The following is a 21,809-nucleotide window of genomic DNA, read 5'->3' as shown; positions in this document are numbered from 1 at the left end:
AATCATTTAATGAAAACTTTATGAAACACAGTTGTTATTAATTACATATAAGATTGTTTTTATTATTATTACTTTATTTGAATTTAGATTTTTCTAAATGCTATATAGATAGTGTTATAATTATTACAACAACAGCAATAATAAAATTAACATAATGATAATAATAATTTGACATTTGTGATATTCAATTTTTTAACCAATTCATTAATGATTTTTTGATTTCACCTTTTAACTTATTTTGTCTTTTTAAAGTTTTGAGTCTTTTTGATACCTGTTCTTAATCTCCTTATTGCTCTTTTAAAATAAATTGTTATGGACTGCATTGTTTGACTTTGTATTGATTTATTCCATCTTTGTCACTTTGCTGTTTTTAATGTCTCTGTACAGAACTTTTATTCTAACTTTGTGTATGAAAAGTGCTTTATAAATAAAACGACCTTGTCCTGTAATGTGTTTATTGAATGTTTACATCACTTGTAAGTGCTAAACCAAGGAGTTTAGCAGTTGATTGATTGATTCCATCCTGACAAATTACATTCGATTTTTTGAAATTTGTTGACTAACTTCTACAGTGGAAGTCCCGACCCAGCCTCCGAGAATCAGTGTTTCAGTGTGTATAAATAATGTTTTAAAACAGGAAGTAAACAGAGAAGATGTGGCTTTATCTCCCAGCCATACTCCCGGGGTGGGGGGGGGGGGAAGGTGACGTCACTTAGCGGTGCAGCCAATCAGAGCGCAGTACGCTCAGGCTCCGGCAGCGCTGCGTGTGTCTGGCTGTGTAGCTGCTGCACAGTTGGCTGTGTGTATGTGTGTGAGTGTACGTGTGTGTGAGTGTCTGAATGCCTGCGACTTGGTTATTATGATTATGAGTATTATTTTGAGTTTTCTTCCCCCCTCTGAATGAAGCTGTAGGAGTGAAGTAGCGGTATGTGCGGTGAGTCCCTTTAGAGGAAAAAAAAAAAAAAAAAACACATGAAGAAAAACAGCAACGTAGACTCCAATGAACTCGAAAATAACAAGTTTTGCTCCGCGCAGCCTGTGAAAACAAGCCACAACTACGCACTTTCACCGGTGTCGCCGTATCATGTTTGCGACTCGAGCTAACTTTGGGCTAAGAGTGTGCAGCTGCTCACCGTTTTTTTTTTTTTTTTTGGTCGGCAGTTAAAAGTCAGGTCTTAACAACCCCGTGTGCCTTCTTTTTAAACGTGTAAAAGTCGCGTATGTCACCTAAACAAGTTGTAACGTAGTAGTAATAATAAGGTAACAGAATAGTATAAGCCATAAGCTACTCAAAGAAAACATGCTGAAGACGCTGACGAAGAAGCTAAGAAGACATTCCCTCAATGAGATTCATCCTTTCCAGCTGAAGGTAAGTTGGACTGGGTTTATTACGTTGTCATATTATTATTATTATAATATTATTATTTGTATTATTATGAAAGCACAATTTAAAGGCATTCGATGTAGTTGTCAGTACGCCTAAAGCTGCATGTAGCGTATTAGCCTTTGACTTTGTCTTGTGACTTGGTCATTTGTAGGCCAGTTGACTGCGCAGCTTTAACACTACTCAGCTCGTACGTTTTAACCTTGCGGCGAACAGGGTTATAGTGAGTTCATTAACACACACACGTACACACGTACACTCGCTCGCTCTCGCTCTCTCTCTCAAACACACACATACGCGCACACACGCACACACACACACGCTGTGACTGCCTAACCCCAAACCACAGTTCACCGCTAACCATGACCAAATCCTCAGAAATTAAGTTCTGAACCATTAGGACCAGGTTTTGGTCCCCAGGAGCACTACTGGTCCTGACAAGGTCAGTGTTAATGCCAAAAAATGTCCTAAAGATACAGTAAAAGACAAGTCCCCATAATGTGTCTGTATAAATAGATGTAGGTCCCCACAACAGGAATACCTGAAACACACACATGTTTTCACAGCTCTTCTTGTTATGATACTACATTGACTTCCATTCATTTAGACAGCCCTTTGATAGAAGGTTTTGGTTATGGTGTACTAACCCAAAATTATTAACCCAACTTCCAACTTGTCTAAGTCCCATCATAAAAATTCCAAGTTGAAATGCTAAGTAAGTATCCTATGGTCTTTACACTTTCATTATTGGAGCGAGCCTATGTTAAATTGGCCAATATCTCGAACTTTACCTAAAACCTAACCTTAACCAAAACCAGTTCATGCCTAATTTACTCATCAACTCTTATCTTAACCAGAGCCTCAGGAAATGAGGAAAAAAAATGCCGCTGGTGTTGTTTGTTTTTCCTTTCCATTCCCGTTGTCTTGGAGTGAAAATTAATTGGTCGTAATATCTCTGCCTTATGTGCTGTGTGGAGACATGTCTGCATCTGAGAATGTCAACCCTTTCATTAAGCATGTTAGAAGGGACTAACTTATCATGGTTGACTTGCAAGACCAAGCCAGTTGTTTACCAGAAACAGGAGATCCACACGTTGCCGTACAAACCCATCAGCAAACATGTGGCATGACAACACTCTCACATATGGACAAACCTCGACTCATAAACAGTACCTTTTTGTTGTCATTTGAGAAAGTAAATCTAGAGAAAATACATCCACAACTTTGTTTAGGTACAGTTCACATTTGAATTAATATCAGCACCAGTACCGGCACCATTCTCTTTGTAATAACAAAAACACGTTGCTTAAATTGTGTAAATTAAGTTAGAAATTAAATAAAATAGGCCTTTGCAAGATCATATTAATTGCATTGAAAACAGGGTTGTCTTAGATTAAAGAAAAAAACTGAATAGAAAGCCTGTTGGGTCGATGTTGGGCTTGGTTTGTACTCACTTGGACTTAATCTGCTGCTGGAATTGGAGAAGTTTATGATTCTCAAAATGTGTCTCGGATTAATTTAACGTGAATCAGAACTCAGTAGCAAGGACATAATTCCTTTGGTAATATTTATTTGTTAGTTCAGTCCCCAATCTTACCTGCTTATACTAATCAAAAACTGAAGTTAACAAAACCCTACTGTTACAGCCTGTAATTATCTCATATTCTAGATTTTCACACTCCAGATTTCCACAATAGATTTAGTGTCAGTGCCCCTCAGTTGTTATGCCTTTTCAGTTTGCATAATGCCACTTTTTGGTCAGTAGAAGGGTGAATTGTATCCTTCATGGGTCACTAACTCACTCCATCCAAAACACTGTTGTGCGTCAATGAACTGTATAGTCGCATGGCAGCCATTTAGTGCCAAAGCGTTCCACTTCAAAGGCCTGGCCATGGACTACAGAGGAAAGTGTGCCATCCTCATTGTCTACCTTTGTTTTTTTTGTTGCTCTGCTCAGTGGAAGGATTCTCTCTGCTGGAAGTGGTTATTGTAATGGTGGAATATGAATAGTGAATGAGTAGTGAGCCATCTTTACCCTGGCACAAGATGTTTTTTGGCTGAGTCATACAGAATTCCCATTGGAAAAAGTCCTGATCAGGTTTATTGTTCAATGTTATTATCAGCTGTCAGCTTAAAAAAATGCATGCAACTTTAGTGTTGTCAGTTGAAGTAAATGGCTGCATATAAAGCTGGACAACATGACCGTATGGGGACAAAAAAACAAACAAACAAACCAACAAACTACTCCCAACTATTCCCAGAAATGTTAGTCCATAGAATTCAATCATCAAACTTCAAATAATCATAATACAAACTCAACAGGAACAATAGTCCTCACTCTTCGTGCCAGGAGCCGTTGGCTTTCATGCTTGGGCCCTAAAGAACGCATCAGTGTGTATCATATCACATCCACATGTACAATCTCATCAGAGTATGACATAACATTCAGCTGTGCGTAATTTCCTGGTACGCTTGGTTTGAAAGTTGCAGTAGGCAGGATTACTGGAAGATAGTTTCATGTTGTTGAGTTTCATCTGCAAAATATTAAAATAGTGTGCAGCAGTGGTCGTTGGCTGAAGGCTGAACGATAGGATAGGGACTTAAGTACTCTTAGACTAGAGTTACAGTCACTAGTAAAGATTACTTAGCGAAGATTCACTGGAGTGTGAGGGGGAAGTGAATCAGCCCCCTTGTGACCCCGTGCTGTGTGTTTTTATGAGACGGGGAATTAAATGTGTCAGTGTCTGTGTGAAAGGACAGAGCCATGCTGAAATGTGTGTGAGCTGGGCAGTGTGTGTGTGCACTGTGACATTGTCAATGATCCAGCTTAGCAAGCAGCTCAGCGTTCCGAGGAACTGACAAGGATTTCATTGAACTGTTGTTGACACACAAACACACAACTCTTTGACGGCCTTTGCATGTTTGCACAAAAGCAGCCTTGCCGTTTCATGGAGTGTCACTTTCACTTTGCTTAGGTGTATCAGCCGAGTGAATGTATCACACAGGCTGGAAGCTACGAGCCCTGATAAAAAATGGTGGGGAACTGTCATATGAATCATCAACTTTCTCTAAATCATGAGGCTGTGATATAAACTCAATCAACTGTTACTGCACATGACTGAGATTAATATGCACGTTTGGAGAATTGTGAACACGAATATACCATTTGTTGACATTTTGTAGTGTCCCATACACAAATAATAAACTGTATATTAGGTCACTGTATTAATGTAATTAGGGCTGCAGCTTTATTATACCAGTATGCCATATCACAATATAAATTTTGGATACATATATGTCACCTGCAGGATCCTGAGCATGTTATATCTCCTACAAACTAGCTCACTATTGCTGCCTCTTTTGTTAGGTTTGTGTTTCTCTGGTAAGTCTGTAAATGCTGGTTTAATGTTTGGACTCTGTTGTGGGGAAATGGGTGATTTACGAAGCAACACAGTAGGGATGCACCGATCCGATCAAACCTCCAATACTGATATCTGAGGTTTAAAACCGGCTGATCCCGATCCGATACAGAAAAACAGCGTGGAATTTTGGTAGCAAATGGTAGGTCTCATTGTGTGAAAAAGACTGGGATCATTCTTTTGTGTAAGGCAACATCAGACTTGACTTAAACATTTATTTCATATTTTTTAAAAACATATGAACAGATAGAAATGTACTGAATTACTTACTTATTTAATAACTGTGCACCAGTACAGCAATCTTAAATAAACCAATAGCTTCACAAGCTTGATAGACATTCAAAATAAACAGTACAAAAATTATTTTAACGTCCAACACAAAAGCAGCTGAATAAATCATAGCTTCTAGATAGATGTCCCTCGTTCACAACGAGATGCATTGTATGTACAACGCAGCCTAGACTACGCACTCTCATGTTCTCCATCGCCTTTCGCATGTTGCTGGTGTTGTCCCTCAGAATCGCATGGACTTTGCTCACAGGAATTTGACACTTGTCAAACATTTCCATTAGGGTAACTGCAATCGCATCACTGCTGTGTGACCCACGGAGGTTTGTTGCGTCTAACATTGCACCGCGTGGCACGTAACTCTCATCCAGCCATCGTGCTGTTAAACTTGAAAGTGACACAGGGGAAACGTCAGAGCTCCAGATATCTCTAGTGAAACTCAGAGCTTTGACATATTTTATCTTCTCTAATATGTGATTGTACACTTCACTGCAGTTTAAGTAGAACCGTCTTGGACAAATATTTTCAGCTTACCGTGTACCGTGGCTTCAGCCGGAATCCCCTGTCCCCGACAGCTTGCCTATCCATAGCGATGACCACTCCTTGGAACATTTACTGCGCAGGTATTGCAAGTAGCCGTCAAGTTTGTAGATCGGCTGCTATTGATCGGCCCATTGTCACGATACCCGATCTAGAATTTTCTTCAATATCGGGACCGATACCAATACAAATATCGAATCGGTGCATCCATACAACACAGACCTCAGTTTCTTTTGGAAAAGGCTGTTTTGCGACCATATTGTGGCAGTTTTAGATTTTAGTCAAGGCTGACAAACTGGTAAGAATCATCAGTTATATTTAGTAGGATAACAAACAGTACATAAATGGGATGAGTTTAGTTTATGCTAACAGAGCTTAGAGGAATGGCTGAAAGATGCATTGAAAGAACCCTGTAACACTCTTCCGCTAACACAAGGAAGCTCTGCTATTGATGTCACCTCATGTAATAGATGCAGTACTAAGAAGATAGACATCAGCGCACTGGAAAAGTATGGGAACACACATTTTTGTATACTTACATAAATAAAATATAGTTATTTGTTCTAGAGGGCCAAAGAAAAGCAAAAACATTCATGTTTAAGATGTTATGATGAAATTATTTTAATAATGAAAAAAGAACAGTCAAACAATTATGGAAATATTTGGCGATTTATTTAGTAATTGATTAATAATCAGTTTAGTGATTGATTGCTGCATCTCCTGCAGAAATACTTTTCGTAAGACACCAGCACACAGCAGTCAGTTTTAGTCCATCTGAGCTACCTGGCTTTTTTCAATTGTTTCACCTGTGCTGATTGATCAAGTTTTGTAGCTGCAAGAAAATGAAAACATTACTGATTTCTCCTGAAGAGTGCAGTACAACCGAGTTATGCTGCTCTTTATCTGAAACCGATACTTTGGAAAGGCAGTATTGATGCATAGCTAAAAAGGATTATAATATGAGGCGGCCTGTCCAGGTTGCAGTGGTGCAATCCAGGCTTAAGCATTGCGTTATACAAGAGCTGCAAATAGAATGAGCTGATACATCAAATACAAAGAAATCTGTCTGTAAACTTTAATATGTGAAATACAAGTCAAATGTAGTGCAGAAGTGTAGCTGATGACTTGAAAAAAATCATTGATGCACGGAAGTATCAATTGTTTGGCGTCTAATATGATGGTGGTGAAATAAAAACTCTTAAGAAAACCTTAAGCATTTTAACTTAAGAATATCGGGTTCACATATCAATGGAAAGTAAGGCTGAACAGCTAATCAAATTTATAACAAGACAATTAAAAAACAGCAACTTAGGATATGGATATTGATTGTTTACAGAAAGTCCTATTATTTTCCTATTGGAATTATACCTTACTCATGCTTTATTCAGCACTGTCACAGACTTCGTTATAACTGCCCCAGTTCTGATTGTTCTATTAATGACGTAATACATACATTAGGTCCCACATCTGCAGGCCTGCATGTTCTTTATTCCCACAGCCATTAAACACCAGTCCAGCACTCTGCAGAACACTGTTACACAGTCAATTTTCATTTGCAGTATTCCTTACATCCTGCAAGAAAATCACATTCATTATGCATCCACTTTTTATCACTGTAGTTTATGCAATAAATCCTGTTTAACTGCACTTTCACTGATAATAATAACAACAATAATAATAATGTTTGAATACTTTCTCAAATACTTTATCGTCCTATATATTTTGTAATGCTTAGTCTATTCCTGTGTTGCAGTTATATGTATATAGTTGTTTATCCTAGCTTATTTTTGTATTGATGATTATATTTTTCTATTTTCTACTTTAGATCTACTAGATTACTTATCTTCTATCCATGTGTGCTGCTGTAACAAGTGAATTTTCCTGGTGTGGCATCTTGATGGTATTTCATATGGAAATGCTCACAGGAGAACATTTAACACCCAAAATATATATAAAAAAATGCAATTAGATATTTTTTTATCTTTATCTTTTTATTTTTTTTAACATTCTCACATCAGATAACTAAATGTTGCTACATCTCTCAAGCTTCTACTCTCTAGAAAAATCCATGCATGTCTGAAACAGTACTCAAGGCAAAACTTATTCAAATAATTACTTGAGATTTGCGTGGCAAATTTTATGGCTTGTTGATGCTTCTGTGCTTTGCATAAGTTTTTGTTTCTTGTTTACTTAACTATTTATTCAAGTGCACTCGTGAAATGATGGATTAGTTGTTTAAACAAATGTCAATAACTGGCAAAAATGTCGATGTATTGCAGATCTTAAAATTACAACACCCGTTTAAAGTGCAAACACATTTCATGGGCTGAATTCTTGTCTCTGTTTATTACAAGACATGAACTTGATGAAACAACAGTGTCCCTTCATTCTTAGTATCCTGCAGCATTTGCTTTTAATAGGATTTCAGCTGCATCGTGGATACTACGCCACAATAATTCACCATGTAGCTGAAGCCCTGAGTCAGCCACCTGCCTAAATACATTTCCTACACACAGTTATTCCTCAGTGCGATTATCACGAAGAGTTCGTGAAGTGATGCAATTTTTCTTTTTGGCCTTGAACAGTGGCTGGATATTTCATTAATCTGTTTGGGTTTTTTTTAAATAATTAAAACAAGTTATCTTGTTTTTTCAGCTTTTTAAATGTGAATGTTTTTGGCTTCTTTGCTGCATGTAACAAATATATTGTTAACCCTTAGTGCTCATGCAGCGCAGATCTGTGCGGCAGGTGCACCCTCGGTAAATTGCTGTGGGTGTAATACACAAATCCTTATATGTGTAAAAGAAAGAGTAGGATGCAGTAATGCAACATTACGGATGCAAACTGCTGTAAGAATACAGAAGAAGAAGACACCATCAGGCTTTGGCTACATTCATAATTTTACATTTTCATTTGAAAAACAGCATTTATTTTCAAACGTGCTTATTATCAGAAAGTACTGCTCATAAGAAACAACAATGGGGAAAAAGTTTTGGGACCACTGACATGGTGAAGCTGACATTAACTTAGCCAAGTTAGGGCTAATAAGAACCAAGTAATTCTGCCCATCCAGACTAAAAACTAAAATCCTACTGGGAGTTTTTATACAAAAACAGAGCCAGCCGTGTTTTCACACTTTTGTTTTGCTCTCAAAAATGTACTGCAAATGAAAACAGTAGTGTGGATGTAGACTTTGATTTATTCAATCTAAAACTTTGTAGAATTTAGACTTATATGAATTGAACACTGTCTATTCTAACAGGGCTTTGAGGCCCTGGCTCCCCTCTTGCTCTTTTTAGAGAGTGAGCTTTAGAAAGAAGAGGTTTGTGTGTGTGTGTGTGTGTGTGTGTGTGTGTGTGTGTCTGTGTGTGTATTACAGTGAACACTGTAGGTTTGTGTGGCTGTATGTGTGTATAAGGAGCGTACACACATGCACAGATGGCAGCTGCTCAGCGAGGCCTTTCGAGTGGTAATTACAGAGTGTGAGGCGCATTACTTAACTCTTAGTGTTTGAGTCTGCAGGGTGTCTGTATTGTTTCTACTGCTGTCGACAAAAAAAAAAAAAGGTTGGTTTAGACTGTGCAAGAAAAAATATGTCTACAATTAAGAGAACACTGCAACTCAATATAGTGCCAGCCTTTACTGAAAACCCATTATACATTGTGCAGTTTGTTTTTATGCATTTTATGTATTGAAGTTGCTCTACATTGCCAGATATCCTTTACTGACTTACATAAATTGAAAAAACAGGTTTCTTGAATATTCAAATTTTGACTTGAAGAAAAAGGAGGAGCATTGTGGGAGGCATTAGGGGTTCACTTAACTTATTGCTATCTGGCATATTTGACCTACAGTGTAGACTCTATCCTCATTCCAGATTTCTTACCACGGTGGTGGAGAGGGAGTGGAGAGTGATGACTCGGAGGGGGAGAACCAGGAACTTGCACAGATAGACAGAGGTACGTGCCCTCTGACAAACATTTTTACTGTAAACATATGATGATCTGATCATTATTTGTTTAAACACAAATAATCATGACACGTTTCAAGTCAACAGAAAGTCGGCTTGAGGATAAGAGCATTTGCACTCTTTTGCAGCCATATCTCCACCTTCTGCTCTGATATTTTCTTCTCATCATCTCCTCCAGAAAGACGGAGAAATTGTGCCCTCACCCCCTTGGCCACCAGCCAGCAGCACAACCAGGGTCCCCTCTCTCCAACTCGATTACGCCGCCTCCGCCTCCTCTTAGATGCCAATCTGGATCATCACTCTTCAGAGGAAGAGCTTGAGCGAATCAGCCGTGGTGACAACAGGAAGTGGGTGTCTGCACTTCCACAGCGCCATGGAGATCACCTCAGCAGTGCCTCCAGTGATGAGGAGGTGCGGGACCTCTGTGGCTGCGGGTCCCCTGCTGCCTCTGCTAGGCAGCTGGTTGAGCCAGGCGCTTGCTTGGTTGCATCCCCAAGTCCCGTGCTCTTTAGCTCCAGTCCGCCACGAAGCTTCAAGCCACCTCCCATGCGCTTTCAGCTGCAGGTGGTTCAACCAGTGGCACGACCTATTATTTTGACCCACTTTGACCAGACAGCACCTTACAGAAAGCATCGGCACAGCTACGGCGGGGAGCCAGGGAGGCCCAGTCTGGACCTGGAAAAAATGCAGCAAGTTAGTAGTTATCATTAAATGCTTCATGATGTTTTTTTATTAGCACTAATAATGAGCATTTAGACTAGTTATCATGATAATCACAAGGTTGGTTTTTTAACCCTGACTTATGGTGGTACTTGGTATAAAAAGTTTGAGAACCACTGGATTAGAAGATATTCAATACAATAAATTAAGATCAGTTGAAGTATTACACTTTTTTGTCTAATAATCTCTGTTATCCTTAAGATATCGATTCAAATTCTGACACATTTAACATCTTAAACTTTCTGATAGTGTTGAATTCTGTACCTGATATGAAGTGATCACTACACAAGGGGAAATTGTGCAGTTTCCCATAGCTTGTCTTTCTTTGCTTGCTTCAAAGTGTGTTTTATGGCAGTGATCCACCTATGCTGTCTCTTGAGATCTTTGGTGATCTGGTATAATGTTTGATATTTTATCTTCACTTTTTTATGAATACAGCCGGCGAAGAGATGAGTTGCTTTGGCATAGTGCCTGGTATATACAGTATTTTGTCTAGATTTGAATGCATGGGATTTTTATTCCAAGTGTTGCATGGTGGGATTGTGTGACTGGTATATACAGTATTTTGTCTAGATTTGAATGCATGGGATTTTATTCCAAGTGTTGCATGGTGGGATTGTGTGACGTCAGCTACCGGAGCTCTATATCCTTAAGCGTCTCACTTATAGAAATCCTAATTTAGTTTATCCTTTCGTTACATATTATTATTATACATTAGATACAGTTCCACTCACATCAACAGCAACACAGTTACCCTCTTAAGTAATATGACCATTTGAAAATTAACTGTACCAAATAACATACTAGTCTTACACTCACCCCCAAAACAGCACATATTGTGATGCTGGGCTGAATTGAGTTCCAAAAATACAAAGATGCCCCCCCCCTCCACACACACACACACACACACAAATGTGCACACTCTCACAAGCAAACAAAGTCTACCCTTTCCATAGCTGGACTCTAACCACCATGGTGGTCTGGCTGGAGAGGGATGAAGGAGATGGAGGCACGGACGGCAGATGTCCGCCCCCGTTTCTCACAAAGGCTGGCAAGCGAGGGGAAACGATGGAGGGGTGGAGGCAGAAGGAGAGGATTAAACAAACAACAGAAAAACGTCAGCCACTAATGAGTCATGGAGAAGCCAGTCCACTAATTATTAAAATCAAATAGACTTGTTGGCCCGTACCATGGAGGGGAGAGAGAGTGTGTGCGTTTGTGTGTGTGTGTGTGTGTTTGCACAGAGAGAAACTGCAGGTTTCAGAGGTCCATATGTCCATGGTTTTTAGAGGGAAAGAACAGATGATGAGAGACAGCGGGCAGCAATGAGAAGGGTGAAAAAAAAGGTGGTGGGGGGGGTTCTATCATCCTGTCTGTCTTTTTGTGACTGCTTGTGCATATCCTACTGTTTGTGAATTTCTTTCTGATTGCACGTGTGTGTGCGTGTGTGTACCCAGTCAAGTGGAATTGGGGGGTGCTGTGGGGAATACAATGGGGGGCCTACAGAGGTAGCAGACACAGATTCAGTCTCCCATTAACCCTTTAAGTGGACTTTAAGTTTGCCTCAGCTTCCACACTATGTGATTTGTTTCACAGATGCTCTTCTGGGGATGACATGAGATAGGTGGGCAAAGAAACAGCAGTAAGCATGTTAAGATGTTAAATCCAATTTGGTTAGTCAAACATTTTTCATTTGTCAGACTCCACATGCTACAATTATTGTGACTGTTTCCTATTCAAACCTCTTGTGAGAAGTTTGGTATTGTTTTACAGTATCTATAAGTTCGTATTTTCACTTTTGTCTATAATGTTGTTGGAGTCAACCCGTCTAAACTAATGTGAACGTGAGTGATCAGGCAGGTCAGACCACAGTAAGTGAGATTTCGATCAGGTGCACAACATAAAAAGAGACCATGAAAATAGTATGTATGCATCATGTTAGGTATGAGCCCAGGAGAAGAAGGGTTTTTTTGGAAGTAAAACTACAGGGTCAGCTTCAACTGAACACTCTGAACTACTTTCTGCCGCTAACACTCAGGTGTTAACTGACCATGTCTGTTGCTGCAATCAAGTGGAACTCATGAACTCTTAATGACATGGGAAATTGTGTGCAATACAAGCTTGAAAGTGGGAGCAGGTTGTGAATTTGACAGGGGGTGTGTTACAGTTTGCTTATCTCTTGAAAACATTCAACAATCCCATTTGAGCTCATCATATGTACAGTACAACTGTTCTAATGGTTCTCAAATTCAACAGGCAGACCAGCAACAAAAATAGAGGCTTGATAACAAAACACACAGAGAAAGGGAACGTGAAGTCACTCTTTGTTGAAGAGACTGGAAGTCGACTATATATTCACATAAGTCATTGTGACATCTTGTCAACCTGATTGTTTAAAGTTTGCATAGGACAGCTGTTTTTTTAAGAACAGACTGTTTATTTATTTTCTTGGGAGAATGTCAGAATCCTGTTCTGTTTGTATCTAAAGTCAGTTGCTTGTAAGCTTGCCAGGCTGCTAGTGTGACCAGCATGAGCTGCCACTTAAGTAAAACAATTACACATCTCTTAACTATTTTCAAGGCAGGATTAAATGAGTTTGTTTTGTTTCAGTCTATAATAATCCATCATGCCTGCTCAGGCTAGAGCAGTGTTTTTACATATTGTAACCATATTGTTGCTAGTTTATCCAACTTGGGTCATTTCCTAAGCATAACATATTTTCTTCAAGTTTCCCCTCCCTATTATTTTGGTTTCCTACTATTTCTAGTTATTTCGTTGTACTATGTAAATAAATTTTATTTAAGAAAGTTAATAATAAGTTATTATTATTTTATTTTAATAATGTAGTTGTGTTGCTTTTAGATTAGTTGATGTTTTAGGGGTAAGCTCCAATTTCTAAGGCGATTGTACAGTGGCTACTTTGCAGCTTTTACAAGAGAAATGGTTTTGTATAGTAGTATTCATATATAGGCATGCACATATACAGCACATGTACATTGGAATTCCTATTAGAGTTTGTTAAAACAACAGAAGGATACATTATATGTACAAACAAAGACTAGAACTAACAACCACAACACAGTCATTGAGATAAACTAAACCAGATTCCTGTGAAATCTCTGCACTCCGCAGTTCTAAATCTCCAAATGTAGAAACACCACTCAAAACAGGTGGCGAGTCATGATGTGTGCGTGTGGAGAGTAGTGTTGGGTGGTGGCAAAGAATGAACAGATCAAATCAGTTAAGGAAAAATGCATCTCCCAGACTGATGGAAAAATCTGTAGTCAACTGACTGAAACGTGTTATCCAAAGTCTTATGATCATGTTTTTGATAACTTTTAGAATTTTATCACACAAAAAAAACATTAAAAAACATTTTGTTTAGCTGCCAAATTCAACAATGCAAATTTCCATTTTGAACTCATCCTCGAGCACCTTGCACCCAAACAGCCTGTGGTCCTGTTGACTATAAAAACAGATAAGGCCTGGCAGGAGGTGAACAAGAGGGCAAGTGCACACCAGCTCTTTCTCTCCCACATCACAACAGCAGGAGTCTTGTGTTTCCATTCTTCCCTGAGTTCCCTTCCCCCTCAGAATCTACCTCCCCTACTCGAGACAATTCGATGATTGTGTGGTCCATCCACCCCTACTGTGTCTTTGAGTGGAGCTGCGTGGACATGGAGTGAAGTGAGAGACAGGATATTGCATAAGCTTCATTGACCGACTGTTTAGTTTAGTGGACAGCTGGACTTGCCTCACTTCCTTGATCCCCTATGATCTAATGTTAATTGACTGCCACTGTTCACTTCTTGTCACATCACTCAATATGTTACTGGTTCTGTAATATGCTCTGCTAGAATCAGCATCTGAGTGCACATGGGCATGGCGGGACAACACTGTGCAAATAATACATGCAAGCAACTTTTTTATATTTATCTGTGAAGCTGCCGCTAAAGTTTGACTATGCGTTCTTGTTCTCCACAGAAAATGCTGCTAAAGAAGAACTGTGGAGGCAAAACACGGACGATAAAGATTCGGGTAAGTTAGTCTCCAGCAGCCAACTGTTTTGTCATCATTAGGGACGAGAAAAAGCACGCACAATAAGTCGTTTCCATTGTAGAGAGAGTCATGAATTTGGAAAATCCTTCATATTCTATTTGTAGGACCTTAAAATTAATCATTGGGACTATGCGATAGCAAGTAGATAAGTGCCACAAAGAAGGGGGTTAGCATTTGTCCAGTCTTTCTTATCATTCCACCACCTCATAATTTGTAACAATCCTACTTCAGATTCTTGTTCTTTTTTAATAAAAATATATATCCAATCAGAGATGCATAAAAGTGAATAATCGTGACATTAGCAGATGACAAAATGCACTTGATAAACCTCAACCCCTCCCAACACACATCCTTTGATAACATAAGTTGTGTTAGTGGTAACTGTTGGAGCCATTTATGAAATAATTTTGAATGTATTTTGACTAGTTTAAGTTGAACTGACCTAGCCCTGTAGCTTCACTGCAGCTTGACACTTATTTGGGTTTCTTATTGATTAGTATCAGCAACTTAAACTATTCAAAATACATTCAAAACAAGCTAATGGCAGACTTCAACCCATTCACGCAGCCTTCACATTAGCACATCTGTTAGGGTTCTGATTTTTGAACATTTTCTGAAAGTGTATAGATACAAAAACAAAAGAAGAATACACACGGCTCTGCCAGTTTTCGATTAAAATCTGAAAAGAAAACCTATTTGTTTATCAGCTAAATGTAATGGTTTTGTGTTTTCAGTCAATTTTAGAGCCATTTTAAAAGTTTAAAGGGGATTTTTACAATCATCCCGTGCTGTGCGAATTTCAAATGGCTCCATTCAGATTCATTAGATTAGATTTTTTTCAACATCTGTATGTGGTACAAGGTCAGCTACATACAGTATCTGATGTGTGGCCACAGGGCATGACTTGGTCATTTGTGAGTCCATGGAGAAACCATGGACAAATTCACTTCAATAGCTTCTGTTTTTGAATTTCCCCTACACCTTGTCCTGTTCCCCATTTCAGTACTAAGTGGTCTTACAAATAAGAAGTTTTCTGGTATGTTAAAACCCATTTGTGACAGCTGTCATTAAGATGAATTGTTGCATCGATATGGATTAGAATATACAATAGTGTAGGTGGAGCTGGACTTGGTAGAGCTGCAGATGCAGAGTGACCAGGAAGGATAGGATTAGAAATGAACATATTCAGAGTAAAGCTCAGGTACAAAGGTTTTCAGATAAAATAAGAGAGTATGGTTGAGTTGGTTTGGTCACGTGCAGAGGAGGGACAGTGATTATATTGGACAGAGGATGTTGAAGATGGGGAGCTGTTGGGCAGTAGGAAAAAGGGTAAGACCTCATAGAAGGTTCATGGATGTTGTGAAGGGGGACAGTTGTAGTAACAGAAGAGGACACAATGGTTAGGATGAGATGGAGGACGATTATCCACTGTTGCAACCCATTAAGGGAGACGCCGAAAGAAGAAGAAATTAATATACAATAGTTTTTATATTAGGCACTTGAGATCAGAGTGTCCATTATGGCATTGTTGAGGTTGCCTGGCCCCAGTTAACACCATGGCCTTTCTTGTTGCCATCTCCTTCTTGTCCATTGTCCAGGTTCCTTTTTGCAAACCGCACACAAAGTTTAACTGCAATTATACCCAAGACAAAGCAAGGAAAACCTTTTTCAGGTGTGTTTGATCACTTGATCTCACTCAAGCTTTCCACTTCTACCAGTTTTGCTCCTTAGAAGTGCCCAGTTATGCAACTAAACACTGTAGATTTGTAAACAGAGAGGTATTTTCCTCAGATGGTTTCCCTCTGATCTTCCTGTAAAATGGTTATTTTTGCTCAGACACTTATGACCAATTATCATCCACTAACTCAGCTCTGGAACTGTGTGTTCGGGCTGATCTTGTTTGTAGTGGGTGAGGAAAGCATGTTGGCAAGCTAACTGGAACAAGCCTGGACATCTTGGCACAGAGCAACGCACTCCAGAAGGATGCACAGTGTGGTGAGAGAAGTGACGTCATTGTCACGTTGTGTGGGCTAGTGTCAATGGAGCCTCGTCACACACTTGGTTACGCTCACACACTCGCTCTGATCCTTCCTGTAGTTTTGTATGATCAGTGCAAATATGGACATAAAGTGAGGATAACTGTTCAGAATAACTGTTTTTATGAAGAGCAAGTGAGTGGAAATGAGAGGTGAAGCTGAAGAGGAGGAGGAAGAGGTGGTGGAGTGTTGTGTGGTCCCTTGTGGTGTAATTCCAGGGATGAAGTCATTTTCCATTTATAGCCTGGCCGGCTGCTATCTGTTTAGCTCCACTGATACACAGAGATATTGCTCATTATCCTCAGTTCTCGCTGGTGTATTTGCTAGCGTTTATTTTCCCTGTTAGTGACGTCTGTGGGCTTTGGGTACCTTCCAGTTCTTAAAAATGTCTTGAAGTGAAGCACACAGTGAGTCTCTGGATTGTCGAGCCATTCGGAGCCGAGTGTTGACTCATTTGACCCCTTTGTGCTACTTTATACTCATCTCTCCTTCTCTGTTTCATCTTTTCTCTGCTGTACTGTCCTCCCTCTATCTCTTTATTCCCCTTTTATCACTGAACCTCAAATTTCCTGGCTGGGATCCAAAAGAGACACTGGATCTGGATGGGGCCCTGGCTTTGAGACTCAAGCATTCAAGCATGGGAGTTGTTAGGAGAGTTGGGGAGTTTGAAATTGTGTTGGTTGTGTTTGTGTATTACAGAGGGGGGGCAGTAGGAAAACATAGCTGTGGCTGCTGTTGCTACTGCTGAAGCCTTACTTCCTTGGGGTTGGAGGTGAACAGGAGAGTGGTGAGAGCTTCCCAGGCTGTACGATGTGACAGTGATGGCGTCTGGTTTCAACCATCGCAAAGATTGAGCGGAGTGGAGGGTGAAGATTGATTGAGGTGAGGGTAATGGTGCAGGCAGATATGGAAAAGAAGGAAACGGTTCCGCATGGCCCTCTGATTTTTGATTGAGGTAAACTACACGGCTTAGATGCAACTGAAGGACAAACGTGGTCTCTGCATGAGAACAGATGTTTAGGGAATGGTCTGACATTTTGGGAGAGCACAATTTCTTGTTAGCAAAGCTACAATAAGTACTAGCTCTTTTTTTCAAGTTAACCTCGCAGTAGCAGCACTCTTTTCCTCTGGTTTTGCAAGAATATAGACACATAGACATGGGTCCCTGGGCACTGATGTGAAAGCATCTTTTTCCTACCTTCCTATCCCTGCTGCTTTGTTTTCATTTGATAAGTGATTGTGATCAGATGAGGGGATACACTGGATTTTCTCCACCGCTGAAATGTCAGTGCAAGGATTTCTGTTTTCAGACCAAAAAAAGGAAGCTGAAACTAGCATAAACAGAGCTTTTCATTCACAGCTGTTAGTCAAGTTGCTGCTGGTAAAAAAAAAAAAAAAAACACCCAGGAAGTGAACTTGATTTTATTGTATCCACAATTTGAGGGTCTTGTGACCGTCTGTCAAACTATATAGCAGCTCTGTGGGGAGTGCCATTGTGGACAGGTAGCCACCCTGATGTATGACTCTCCCCAGCAGTGGAGAGACTCACAGCTTCCATATGGAGAACATCTTAACCTAACTGTAGTCACTTTTTGCATGTCTGTATCAACATTGGTCGATAAAACAGTGGTGGTGGGAATTGTTGCCGTGCTACTGTGGCTCAGTTGCTACTGCTGAATCCCTTAAGATGACTTCCGAAGTCATAGCAACACCTGTAGCTTCACATGCATTATTAACAAGGCTTTTCTTTTTTTTTTTTTTTTTTTGTTTGCAGTGATGTCACTTGGTACTTTTCCAGTGACAGTGAACATCTGAATGGAATCATTCAGTCACAGGGATGCATCTGTCTAAGTCATTTGGCACTGAGAACATACAGCCATCCATGTAAACACACTTATTCCATGGGATCAGTTTCTAATTGCAGTTACTCTGTCTCGGGGTCCTAATCTTTCTCAGTTCACCCTCTCACAAACTTCACTCCCCCTCAGCAAGCTGTGGAGAAAGTGCTGCCTCATTGCCAAATCCAACAAAGTCATTTCCTGCTATTTCCTGTAGGGAGGAAAATGACCAGGGCTAATTTTAGACTGAGGGCTTGCAGAGCTACATGGAGTTCTGTGAGTGGAAAAGCATTTGTGTCATCGCACCTGCAGTGTGAATGAAAAATGTCTCATGTTCTAAAGGGGCACACTCATTTTCCCATCAGCGTCTGATGCTCAGTCGCCGTCCTCACTGTCATGTACAGGCAGGAACATTTCATGTGATGAATATCCTGACTATAATAAGTGAGATTAATGATATGATTGTAGTAACTGTAAAAATATGCTTCCAACTCTCAAAATGGTTGTAAAATCATACTGAAATCATTTAATCTTACCTTTTGTTAAAGCACAATACAAAAAAAACAAAAAACAAAATGTTAATAAAATTTTTTATTGTTTTGTCACAATGATTCTACTTGCTAAGAAATACATATGATACATGGAGAAACAGATAAAACAAACATTACTTATGTTACGACATGTTGTAATGTAACACAAACTTGTTAGTAACATTACAAAAAACACAACTTCCTAGTGTTTGACACAGGAGCTTCGACCAGAACAGGAGCAGGTGTTATGTATCGGTTGCATTTTGTCAAAATGTAGGACGATAGGAAAATTTAATGTCACAATAATCCCGAGCAGAATTCACAATATTATTGTATTAATCATAAAAATCTGCTTTTAACTTTTACAATGTCTCTGAAACACTTTGAAAAAAATTGCATAGAAAAATAACAATAACGTAATTATAAATTAGGAGAGAAATGCAGGCTAAAATAAAACACTTAACATTTTCAAATCACTCACGTAACATATTAACGCTCTCATAGACATGGCCACTCGCGGTCTTTCAGTCGTCATCAAAAAACCTGCTGAAACCAGTCGGTTAGTTAGGGACGTCAGGATGCCAATCTCAGGTTTTGTATCGAGCCAATCGGGGCATCAGCAATCATCAATTTCCATCATTTTGGTCACATTTTAATAATGATTTTAATACACAAACACACAGAGCTGCTCTCAGTGGTTTCTCTCTAAACTTCAGTCAGGAATATTATTCATTTTACTGAATGCAAGCGCTGGATTGTTAAATCTGTATCAGCTATTCAATTGTAAAAAGGCGGGATCAGGATCAGGTGTCCAGAGGATGCTTCTTAACAGACTTGTATCAGAATGATACTGAATATTGTATCAGCTCATCCCTTCTAACAGAGCCATAATGCTCAGTAGGTAGACTTCAGCTTTTGCATGTGATAGCACACAAACGTCCTCTCCTGACAAGTCCATGTCTCTTCCTCTGTGTCCTCAGAATCTGACCGGCAGTCGTCCCGCGCCCAGGTACACTTACGATCCCTCCATCTTCGCCTTCCGCTCCCTGAGCACAGTTCCTCCCTGCAGTCCACTGACCACATGTGAGGACCCTCCCTGCTCTTAAGAAAAATCCATCCACCACCACAGCATTCTCTCTTTACTCTTTTACTTCATTCCCAGGAAAAACCTTTTTTTTGTGTGTGTTGCTTATGCTGCAAGACCAAGGAATGACTCTTATGAGACTGACCACTAGAAAAGACTTTTGTTTGATGGCCGAACTATTGCACACTCAGGTAACGCCGTCACTTTGACCTTTGGAACATCTTGGAGAACAAACACACACATCATTTCTAAGGATTCTTCAGGTATTTGCAAACGTGTAAACGTGTCTCTGAACGGATACTTTGATGAGAGGAAGTCACTTAATATGGACTGTGGACCAGAGCAGCAACACGAGGTCAACCGAGGGTGAAACTTGAGAAAAACTTGGACCGGTCTAAAGGGAAATGATGCATGTAAGACAATCAAAATAATTCCACGGTTCCTTCCTTCCATGTGAATTCTGCACATGTTGTGAGTTTCTTAGTAACTTCATGTACTAAACATGGTGGGGTGAATCGTCTGGTATCAGTGGTCGCATTAGTCTGTCTGAAAAACCAAGTGTTATAGAATACGCAGGTCATGATGACCAGCTGTAACAAACATGTATGACTGTAGCTGATTAATAGACCTCTGATGATGATGTACGACTCTTCATGAATGTGTCACTTTTAGTCCAGCTCAGAGTTGAAGTACTTGTATCCTCTTTGCATGCATGAAAATCCCACTGTTGTGCAGAAAGAGAGTTATCGGGAGTAAAAAGGAGTTGTGAGAAAGATTTGCTACACATTCAGTTAGTGCAACTGGTGCTGTGTTATGCATAGCCTACTGTGTGTAGTGTACCATTTAATATTTTTACCTCCTTACTACGTAGGTAGAAGTGGACCACTGGTACAGATAAAACATCCCAGTGTTTTTTTTTTGTTTTTGTTTCTTTCTGACGATCTCTTAATGCCTTTCAATCACATTCCTCTTGCGTTGTTTATCGATGAAATAGCTCTCAGCTCATGTTCAAGCACAAAGTCACCACTTTAACTAACATTTCTCCGGAGTGAATGTAACATTGCAACATATTTCTGTCCACTGTTGCACAAAATGAATCAATAAACGCCCTGTGGCCTCTTGGTTCGGGGGATTATTCATTTTCAGTTGACAAAATAAAGGAAAAAACCCAAGTAACTTTTGTTTTCTTTTCGTTTTGCTCCATGTGTCAGCCATTTTAGGACAATTGATGTGTCATTTTCCTTTATTTTGTCACCCATTTGTTATTTCACATCATAGTTTTTGCTATGGTGTAAGTTTATATAAATAGGGGCACTGGACTCCTGTTTTTAGTGAAACCAGAAATAGATCTTTAATCTTGTTAAGTTGTACTGAACAGTATTTAATGGGTTTGTGTCTTTTAGCTCTTGTAACTATACATGGATGTTTCTGCTTGAGTATAATAGTAATAATTTTGTACCGTTGACTTCACAAGTGCTTGGACAGTCGAAGCAAATGCAGGTGATTTATGGACAGAAAGAGAAGAAACAAGAAGACACAAAATGAAAACAAAAGACACATAAGAGGACGACGACATCATGTAAAACCAAGTAAGAGCCAATAAAAGAATGGGATGGAGAGGAGTATATTAAGCTGTATGTACAGTATCTATATTTATATAAACTTCATCACATGTAAAGGCAAAAGTGTGTAAAATTGGTTTTATTTCTGTCACTACAAGCTGGCTCGTAAGCAGTAAAATATGTCAAAAAAAACATTGCTAAAAAAACACACAGGAAGCCAGTGGAGAGAAAGCAGGAAGTTGATAAACTAATGGTTCACTTCCTGAACTAATCGGAAGTGAAAGTGACTTTTTGTTTATATATATATATATATATATATATATATGTATGTATATATATATGTATGTATATATATATGTATACACCAAAGTCCATAGAG

At 39.4% G+C, this 21,809-nt stretch overlaps 1 protein-coding gene across 2 annotated transcripts; it reads left to right on the top strand.

The window, feature by feature from the left end:
- The first annotated feature begins 756 nt into the window (after positions 1–756).
- Positions 757–21,228, top strand: si:dkey-16j16.4 (uncharacterized). Of its 2 annotated transcripts, XR_009233813.1 has the most exons (6): positions 757–1,369; positions 9,509–9,590; positions 9,780–10,294; positions 14,306–14,359; positions 17,116–17,304; positions 19,765–19,837. XR_009233813.1 is itself a non-coding variant. In XM_058616089.1 (5 exons), the coding sequence occupies exons 1-5, from the start codon at positions 1,301–1,303 to the stop codon at positions 19,888–19,890; spliced, it is 846 nt and encodes a 281-aa protein (XP_058472072.1). In that variant the 5' UTR covers positions 759–1,300; the 3' UTR covers positions 19,891–21,228. The 2 variants fall into 2 exon arrangements, 1 of the variants encoding a protein (XP_058472072.1); XM_058616089.1 differs by lacking the exon at positions 17,116–17,304 and having other exon boundaries at positions 759–1,369; positions 19,765–21,228.
- Positions 21,229–21,809: the final 581 nt, after the last annotated feature.

Source organism: Solea solea, chromosome 18, assembly GCF_958295425.1.
Source record: "Solea solea chromosome 18, fSolSol10.1, whole genome shotgun sequence".
NCBI classification, from domain to species: Eukaryota; Metazoa; Chordata; class Actinopteri; order Pleuronectiformes; family Soleidae; genus Solea; species Solea solea.
This window is presented reverse-complemented; position numbering and strand designations above follow the sequence as displayed.

Excerpts from the sequence above, each read along its gene's own strand:
- si:dkey-16j16.4 (XM_058616089.1), top strand. The coding sequence starts at position 1,301 with ATGCTGAAGACGCTGACGAAGAAGCTAAGAAGACATTCCCTCAATGAG. Across the intron at positions 9,591-9,779 it reads ACTTGCACAGATAGACAGAG|AAAGACGGAGAAATTGTGCC; the intron begins GTACGTGCCCTC and ends CATCTCCTCCAG. Across the intron at positions 14,360-19,764 it reads CACGGACGATAAAGATTCGG|AATCTGACCGGCAGTCGTCC; the intron begins GTAAGTTAGTCT and ends CTGTGTCCTCAG.